Consider the following 9,959-nt stretch of genomic DNA (forward strand, 5'->3'; position numbering starts at 1 on the left):
AATATGATGGATTGGTGAAATGGACACAAGAATGGGTTACCCTTCTCTTTCATTTCTTCACCATTGGTCATTATTCTTTGTAAGGCATTTCTGGCTAAGGGGACTCACCCCAAGAGTTTCCATCAATGAGTCAGTCATTTCTGTGCCTTCCTTGGTCAGTGACTGAATTAATCTTGACCAAGAAGGGGGGATGTTAAATGCAGTTGACCTTGCCTGAATTTCCTGAGGGCAAATGAAACCAGAGCCTCATCCCCTTTTTATCTATGGACTTACAGTTATAATGCAAAATAACTTACGTATCCAATCTTTGCCTTCCATGAGACTCCTTGTCTACAGATTATATATAGATATACATATATAAAACACCCTGCCTTGTTCTGCTCCTCTTGGGTGCTCCTGCATCCTGACATTGAATTGCAATTCCCTTTCCTTGGTTGAAAGACCCTAGTTTTGGCAGTGTTCTTGATTTGAGGTGGCAATATTCAAAACAGAACATTATCTTCCTCATTAAATCTGCTCTTCTTCCAAGTATCCCCATGTCTGTGGAGGACATTACCTTCCTCTCAGTCACTGAGGTTCTTAACTCTAGTTATTCTTAACTTTTATCTCTTCATTATGTCCTATATCTAATCACTTGTCAAGTCTTGTCAGTCATACTTATACATCTTTTATATCCATTCCCTTCTTTCACTCACATATTTCAAATACTATCACCTCCTCTCTAGATTATTTTTTACAGTATATCAAGTGGCTTTTCTGCTTACAGTTATCTCCCCATTCTCAAATCCATCTTTTACAAAGCTATCAAAATAGTATTCCTAAGGCACAGGTCAGACCAGGTTGCTCATGTCCAAAAACTTTAGTAATTCCCTACAGTTTAAAGTATAAAATACAAACTCCTTAGGACAGTATTGAAGATGCTGTTATCTGCCTCAAATCTATTTTTCTAGATTTATTTCATTATTCCTCTTATATGCAAGGCAAACTAGATTGACTATTGTTCTTTGATTCAAGTCTATCTCTTGATTCCATGCATTCACATGTCATCCTCTATAATCTATTTCAGAATCTATTTCTTTAAGATAAAATTCTTGTACTTCTTCTGTGAAGCGTTTCCAGATTCTTTGTCTCATTTTTAGTGTTATTTCCCTCCTGAAATTATGCTGTATTTACTTATTTGTATATTGCACATATGTGTTAGTCACTAGAGCATAAATTCATTAATGGGAGGAAAGGCTTCATTTTTATATTTGTATCCCTAGTGTCTTGCATTTAACAAGTGTTTAATAAATATTTGTTGAAATTAATGCAGTTGGAGGCAGCTGGCTAGTGGAGTGGATAGAACACCAGCCCTGAAGTCAGGAGGACCTTAGTTCAAATCTGGTCTCAGATACTTAGTCACTTAACCTCAGTTGCCTCAGCCAAAAAGAAAAAAAAAGAAAAAAAGAAAAAAAGAAAGAAAGAAAGAAAGAAATTAATGCAGTTGCTTCTCATTTAGAGACTGTTTGGTTCATCTTTAACTTACCTCCATCATTATTTTCAAAGCATATCTTTCATCTTCTCTTTTTGTAACAGCTTTTGCTTCAGTCAGTTCTTTTGCTTTTGCTTGTGCTTGTAAAACAGATTTTTCTCTTATTCTTTGCATCATTTCTTTGTCAACTGAAAGTTTAGAAATTTTATTTAAAATAGGACCACTGTGAATATTATTTTTATTTTGAAAAGAATTGTATTAAAATGTATTTTACTTATATATTGTGTATTTATAAATATTTTATGTGTAAATATATTAATACATATATTTATATAAATAATAAACATTTATTAAGCACCTCTTATGTGTCAAGCACCATACTAAATGCTAAGGATAAAAATACAAATAAAAACAAAGACAGGACCTGCTATTAAGGAGCTTATAATCAAATGGGAAAAGACAACACATAAAAAGGAATTGAAAGGGAATAAAGGAGAAGAAGGGAACATGACAGAGTATTCCAAAGAAGTCTAGAATCAGTATTGATGCTAGAAAAAAGTAAGAAAAATTATGCTGAGCCCCCTTCTTAAAATAGTAATGTGTATTTGAAACTAACAGATATGGTCCAAAGTAGGTGATAAAGCATCAGATGAGGGAATAATAATCTGGGACCTATGTGATCAACAAAGAACTTTCTAACCTTTTCTTAAAGACCAAATGGACAATTTTTGGAAACAAACATCAGATAATATAACTATAATTTTATTCCATTGGTCTTACCTATTAGGTGATATTCTAAAAATCTCTTTTGGAATGTTTCTTCAAAAAGCCTCATTGGGTATGTAAATAACAAGAATAAATTTGGGAAAACAATTATTATATTATAGTATAAAGTGTTTTAGAGAAAATCACATCCCAATACTGCTTTACTTTGTCAAAGTACTTCTTGCTCTGCCAAAGGAAAAACACCAGCTATTGACTTAGAGAGTTAACTCTCTAAAAATATTTGGTTATATCAAGCTCTGATTCCAGGTTCACCCTTGGTAACACCTGACACAACAGTCAGTGAAGTGCCAATTCACATTCTCAGGAATACTTTAAATATGCCATTCTTCTTGGTTCCAGTTTTTGATGTGACAAAATCTAGATTTATACACAGAAGAAAGATTAATATGGAAAACTAGTATGGAAAAGAAGGCAGGATATGATGATAATTTGATGCATTCAAATAGTAAGAACTAAGACTGTTTCACCTCTTTTCCCCCTCTTAGTTTCCCTGGCCTTTTCTATAAGAAGCCTTTTCTTAACAGTTCTGTCTTCTTGATATTATTTTCAATTTATCTACTTGTTTGTACACAGTTTTTTGAATATTATCTTCCTTCATGAAACTATGAGCTCCCTGAGAGGAAGAATCGTCTTCTGCCATTCTTTGTATCCCCAGTTCCAGGCACAGTCCTGACACCAAGGAGGCACTTCATAAAAGCTACTTGTTAAGACTAAATACAAGGAGTCCTCCTATTTCCTTAGAAAAATAGTAGTCTGGCATCATGGATAAAGGGTCAGCCGTGGAGTCAGGAAGACCTGGGGTGAAATCCTGTTTCTGACATAGACTATGTGACATAGACAAATCACAACTTCTCAGTACCCCAATCAACTCTCTAAGGGCAGAACAACAATAATAATGATAACAATATCAGCTAATATTTATGTAAGGTTTTCCAAATATTACCTAATTTGCTAATATGTATAAACTGGAGTACATTATAGGAGGTGCTAAACTATATGAGCATAGTTTCTACATACTCTTTAAGCTGTAATTCGAGAAAAAAATATTTTCCCAAAGGCATATTAAGGATTATTAAGGGGACCTCTGAACTTGTCTTTCTGAGTTTCCATATTTTTCAGAAACACAGGATTCAGAGACCTGAATGTGTCAAGACTGAACCTTTCCCCTGCCTCCTACCTCATCTGACATAATTTGTTGTTTGTATCCCAAACCAGACTCCCTGTGTTTCCTTGGAAGTCTAGATAGGTGCCAGACAGTCTGCTCTAGGATGGGAAATTGCTCTTGCAACTAAGATTCTTGTAGATAAGCAAACCGTCCATTGTGATGAAGATGAGTCTTTCTGACTCCAGGCCCAGCATTCCATCCTCTATGCTACTTAGATGTCCCATTCTTTTAGTACCCTATTCCTAATTGTTAGGTTATCATGGATTATCACTGTGGTTCAATACAGAACCTTATGTTGACCCTTATGTAACCTTAGCCTAATATATCTTGAACATGCCTTAACCATGCTCAGGGCCAAATCTGCATTGAGGTTTCTTCTTATGATCTAAGTAAGATACCCTAGTTTGATCTTATAGACAAGACAAATCAAATTGCACTCCAGCACTTTTCCAAACACAGTAAATAACAATCCCTTGAACTCTAATAACAAAGGCTATAACTTCTAAGAATTTATATCAACTCATATACAAGAATAAGTAAAGATAGAACATTAAGATCAATGCTATTATAGGAATTTTTTGGCTGGATCCTGGACCCTTTCCCAATCTCCTAAACTGTAAATCCACTGCTGAGATTTTTTGGCTTTCTCAAAAATAATCTCACCAAACAATCACCTGCACCAGCCCCTTCCATGAAAACGACTTTTAATATCCCTGGTCTTAATTATTGGTAGGAAACTAGCAAACAACTATCCCCAGGAGTTTTACATTTCTACCTACTGTGCTGGTCCCTTCCTAGTAATGGAAGAAAATGGCTGCTCTCTCTGTACATGCACATCCCAGTTCTGCCTTCTTAGCAGCTGCTGAATTTATTGTTATATTCCTTCTGCAGCTATTATAGGAATAGTTCTTTTCTGCTTTTACTCATACTATCCTTAGTCTTGCTCTCATTTTAGCAAATACTACACGCTTGGTAACAATTCCCTCTACTCACTGCATTAAACAACAGATATCATGATTCCAGCTGCTGACACAGAGATCAAAGGGAGCTGAGAAATTATTGCTAATAAATGAGTAATTTAATATGCTTAACCACTCCCTTTCCTCCATCTACCTAGCATGGACATTTTTGTTTTAAAAGAAGATGCTTATTAATCTGAAGTTAGTAGGACAATATGTTATTGATTGATAACAGACATATATTGATAATAGAGATAACATAGATTGATAAGAGATATATTGGAGCAAAGAGTTCTTTTATGTAAAGTCAAAATTACAAGTTATCCCCAAATAAAGACAAAATGGGTGCCTCAAAACTTTAGAAATTAGAACCGATTGTTTAAAGCTCATTTAGTCACAAAGAGCCAAGAGACTTCTCTCTTAATTCAGGACAAGTTCCATTATAAGTGAATAGATGTATCTGGAAATCATTCTCAAGAGAGTCTTTTTGGAAAACAGATCTTAGTCAATGATACAAACATCTTAGAAAATTCAAGTTGTGTGCCAGGAAGACTATGTAGGCTCTTCCAAAATGATACCATTTTTTTTAAACATCTAGAATAAGAAATAACCCTATTTTTCCTTAATCAGTATGAGAACTTAGAGCATGGAGAAGACAGGGAAATTATTCTTCTGATTTGAGAGGTAACTATCACCTTCTAAATAAATTTGAAGTAGGTCTGCAGATAACAATAGTTTAAAGGAAAGCATTTTTAAGAATAACTTCTCAAAATTAAAGACATATGGAAAAACCATACCAGATCATGCAGATAAAAATCCAGCATCTTGACAGTCCTTACTCTGAGACATACTGGTTATGTTATATAGCAATGTAAGTCTTTAATCTCTTAATGCCCTAGGAATCCAACACTGAAAGTTTCAGAGAAGGCACTATCCTCTACTAGTAGAGGGCAAAATATTTCAACTGCATTTGTGTTTTGTCAGTAGTAAGATAGTGAGATTTTATGAAAAAGATTGTTGGTTTCCATGATGTCAATGTAAAATATCAGAGATAAACTCTTAACTTACCTTAATGAAAAGTTGGTGTAGAGCAGGAGATTGGGACTAGATTCTCTAAATGAGAAATTTATTTATATAAATGTTTATTGAACCCATTTTTTCTTTGTTACATCACTTGTGAAAACAATCTCTGTAAATTCACTCACTACTCTCTAAAGTTCTATGACTCAACAACAACACAAACCATTGCTTTGTTTTTTAAGCTGAGAGATTATATTCTAAGGTTTTCATGACTTGGTAAACAAATGAGTATTCATCCAAACTATAATCTTTATGTTTCTATAAAGTTTAGTCTTATTCTCTCTTGATCTTCATCTTTCCAGATTAAAGATTCCTTTTGTTTTTCCTTAAATTCATTATTCCCTTGATATTTGAATGGACAAATCATATTCTTTCTAGCTTTCATATTATTTGTTGGGATACAGTAACCAAAATTAAATATGATACTATATGATACATAGATAAATAAAATTCTTTTTCTTGCAAAGTTAGGATGAAGTTTTTTGATTTGTTTTTGCTATCTTTTGTAAAAATACTCAGCATTTTTGCACAATACTGGATTACCTGACATCTCACAAAGTACTCAGCTTATTTACACTATAACCCAAGATGTTATTTTTACTTGAATCCAGAGCTTGCTTCTAAATACTAAAAGTCTGTGTACAGAGTTTTTTGGACTCTGTATTTGGATAGAATTATCATACTAGAAGAAACTCTGAGGGCTAAATCACTTTATAGGACAGTAGTTGGAATACTTTGGATCACCATAAAGAGAAAATCTTCTCTCAACTGATCATATGAGAGAAGCAAGTCAAATCAATCAGTTTTTATTAAGTACTATAATGTCTATAGTAAGTGCTTAATAAATATTTTGTATACAAGTTATCAGTTAAATGTTGGGAAAAGAAATATTGAAGTGAAACCATCTTTTCCCTCAAGGAGCCGTTTCTACTGCAGCCTTGGGGTAGGGAGGAAGTGGAAATACTCATCAGATAATAAAACATAAGATGCATACAAAATAAAACCTAAATAAGAACAGAAGAAATGGAGAAAACTAGGAGAAAACTTTCATAGACAAGTCTCTCAGGGCATGACTGGGTTTAGAATATTGCTGTGGAACAAAAAATGATGAGTTGTTAATTTAGAAAAACATGGGAAAACTTTGACTTATGAAGTTAGATGTTATCCACCTTCAGAGAAACAGATGATAGGAAGAAATAAAAATAGTACAATCTTACACATATGAGTGTATATATGTACATATGTGTATGTTTATAGAGATCTACATATTTCTATTTGTATGTTCATGCTTAATTCCAGCCTCCTTGAGGGGAAGGAAGGAAGAGGGAAAAAATAAAGTAAAAAGTACAAGTAGAAAACCAAAGAAAACCAACAAGGAAGCTGTGCAGTTTGAAAATGTTGTATAGTATTTATTATACAGGTTTTTTTGGAATGGAAATTTATAGAATCCTCTCTTATGGTTTGTTGTATAAATGGCAATTTTTTTTCTCATTATGTATTTAAATTTAAAATTTTCAAAATTTACAAAAAAAAAAAATCAAAAAATAAACCAAAATAAATGTACAATGATGGGAGTGGGCAGAATCCCTAATAACTGGGAGATTTAGGGAAAACTGCTGAAGAAATTAGCACTTCAGCTAAGCTTTGAAGGAAGTCAAAAGTTTTGAGAGGTAGAGGCTTTCTAGGCAAAACTGAGATGGGAAAAGAAGTGTCATATTTAGGTCAATCTGTGTAGATGACAGAGCTTTGAGGGGAGTCCTCCGTACACATCTAGGAACATAGGCTGGTACCAAACAAAGGATCTTGTAGCATCATTAAGAACCTAAAGTTGATGCCAAGGAAAACTAGATTTTTCTTTGGATTGTTTTGAACCAGGAAGACTTTTAAACACTTTACATATTCAATGTCATATGCATTTATTCATTCAGAACACTACTGCTGTTCTGATTACAAATAATTTCCCAATCCTGACTATTTCTGGATAGGACAGTTTTGAGTACAGTGATTACTTTCTCCATTTATCCAAAAAATTTTTTTAACCTATTAAACTCTTCATCTTTCATTATGATATCATAGTTTCATCTCCATAAGTACTATGTTTAAAAATCTCTCTTCTTCTAATGCAAAGAAAGGTATGGAACAGAACCTGATCTTAAAGCACTTACAACCTAATAGGGAAAACAACAAACTAATGACTATGTACAAATAAGTTCTATATTATATATGTAAAAAAATTTTGTACATATTTTGTAACTATATATGTGATAAATTGGTATAGTCTCAGAAGGAAAGCATTAATGTTAAAGACTGGGAAAGGCTTCTTCCTTAAGGATAGGATTTAATTGAGACTTGAAGGAAATCAGGGAAGCTGGCATCTGGTGAAATACTGTCTTTTTTAAGCCATAAGACTAAGATTATATACTTTCCTCCTCTGGAAGTACTATGGTTATTTCCAAGAGGAACAAAGGAAATAAGGTGGAAAATGGTAAATGAGTGTCCATTTTTTAATCAATGACTTACCACTTGCCAAAGAAAGGGCCTCCCACATTCCAATTTCTTTTTTAAACAGTGTGAAAACAATGGCATCATTCCCAATTTTGGCTTTGCTGTTAATATCATCTATGGGAGCATAGAGAAATGCTTCAAACAAAAATGGAGGATAGTTGACCTATCCAAAAGGGGAAAAAAGAGATAAATTAATGCAAATGTATGTCTTAAAACAAGCTATTAAAAGAAATAAATACTAGGAAGAAAATAATGATTGGGATAAAATTATTGCAGGTGGTAGAAGATTAAGAACAAAACTAATGGTACAGGAGAGGGAAGGACCAAGCATAGTATCTGCTAAATGCTTTTTATAAATATTATTTCATTTGATTCTCACAACAACCCTGTGAGGTGGGTATTATTATCATCATCCCTTTTTGGGAGAATAACTGTGGCAGACAGAATTAAATGTTTTAATCCAAGTCACACAGCTAGTATCTGAGGCCACATTTGAATACAGATCATCTTGACCCCAAATCTAGCTCTCCATCCACTGTATTATCAGCTGCCTCAGTTTAGCAGGAGTCCTGTATCTAGTGTTAAGGAGCAAATTTGAATCTAGTTCTTCAATACACTATCCGGGTGAGATCTTGGGCGAGCCATTTCACCTCTCCGCGTCTCATTTGTTTCCTCATCTAAATTAGGGCAATGAACTAGAAGGCTTTTGAGATCCTTCCAACTCTAGATCTTATGATCTTTGAGCTTGTTTTGCTTACACCTGCTTTTCTCTGAAGCTCAGATCATCGTGAATCTGACGCTATTTGGTTATCTGATACTGGGTGGCTATATCTGGATTTAAATTCATCTAAATGTTAAAAAAAAAAAGATTTTTAAAAATTCAGAGCTATAGGGAATTTTATTCCCATGTTGCATATTATGACCAAGGTTGCCCATCTGCTTCCGTATGGTAACAGGTAACAAATCACCAGGTAACAGAGAAGGGAGGGCAAGGTGGGAAAGAAAAGGCAGAACAGGGCGTCCCGCGGGCTCTTTGCAAGGAGCCCACCTTGAGGTAATTTTCCGTGCAGAAGATGTCGGCGTTCCCGGGCCGGACGCCTCGGAGGGGCAACGAAAGGTACACCGCGGACTCGGTCTGCTGCCAGCTGTAGTCTTTTATCTGCAGGGGTGGCATCTTCCACAAAGGCCCTCAGGGGAAGGACGCCAGCAAGGCGTTACTAGCCGCGCTCCTCTCAGTTGCTAAGGAAGCCTGACCCTGCCCAAAGCTCTTCCGGGGCAAGTTGGGCTAGGTAAGGCCTTCTCCGGGAAGGGAGAAGAGTGGAGCTGCGAGCCCGACGCCCCACTCTTCCGAGCCCCTCCCAGTCCCTCTCCCCAGACGCAGGCTCCGACCGCGCGTTTCTGCTCCGGCGCAGGTCGCGTGCGCTTTAGTTAGTGCGTGAAGGACTGGGATCGGAGATCCAAAGGTTTTGGGGGTTGGGGTTTTTTTTTTTGGAGGGGAGGAAAAGGGAGGTGGGTTTTTTTTTGTTTTTTTTTTTGAGGCACCGCGCAGCCGCATAATGGGAGCGGAAGCGCATAATCTGTTGCAAGGCTTTGATAGGTGAGGAGGGGGTCGGGCCTCGTAGGGGATTAACGTCTCCGTCTGTGGGGCCACCTTCACGCAGAGAGGCGGCGCTACTCGGCGCCAGGCCGCGGCTCTCTGAGGGCCGCTCTTTGCACGTGGTAGGTGGGGAACGAGGAGGGGGAGCCGGCCCCTGCGAGCTCGCAGTCTCCCCTGGCCATCAATGTACTCTCCCAACGCGGAGATCCTTCTGTGAGGAGCCCGAAAAGCTGCCTTGACCAGCATTTTTGAGAATCATTAATAATAAATTCTCCGACGCTCAGTTTCCTCACTTGTAAAATGAAAAAGTCTGGACAGTTAAGGTCCCTTTTAGCTGTACTGTATTGTATGATTTTGAGGAATCCGCAAGTTTTTCTAAAGTTTCAAGCCTGGTGA

General features: G+C 36.1%; 1 protein-coding gene across 2 annotated transcripts in view; it reads right to left on the reverse strand.

The window, feature by feature from the left end:
• DNAAF4 (dynein axonemal assembly factor 4) overlaps positions 1–9,462 on the reverse strand; it is a 72,862-nt gene extending 63,400 nt beyond the window's left edge. Inside the window, exons 1-3 of one of the 2 annotated variants that reach the window (XM_003755727.4) lie at positions 9,015–9,451; positions 7,982–8,129; positions 1,526–1,659 (exon numbers count right to left, since the gene is read on the reverse strand). In XM_003755727.4, the coding sequence (XP_003755775.1) occupies positions 1,526–1,659; positions 7,982–8,129; positions 9,015–9,140 (408 nt within the window). In that variant the 5' untranslated portion in view covers positions 9,141–9,451. Of the gene's footprint in view, positions 1–1,525; positions 1,660–7,981; positions 8,130–9,014 lie in introns of both variants that reach the window. The other variant, XM_023498682.2, reaches the window with a different exon arrangement.
• Positions 9,463–9,959: the final 497 nt, after the last annotated feature.

This window comes from Sarcophilus harrisii, chromosome 2 (assembly GCF_902635505.1).
Source record: "Sarcophilus harrisii chromosome 2, mSarHar1.11, whole genome shotgun sequence".
NCBI lineage: Eukaryota > Metazoa > Chordata > Mammalia > Dasyuromorphia > Dasyuridae > Sarcophilus > Sarcophilus harrisii.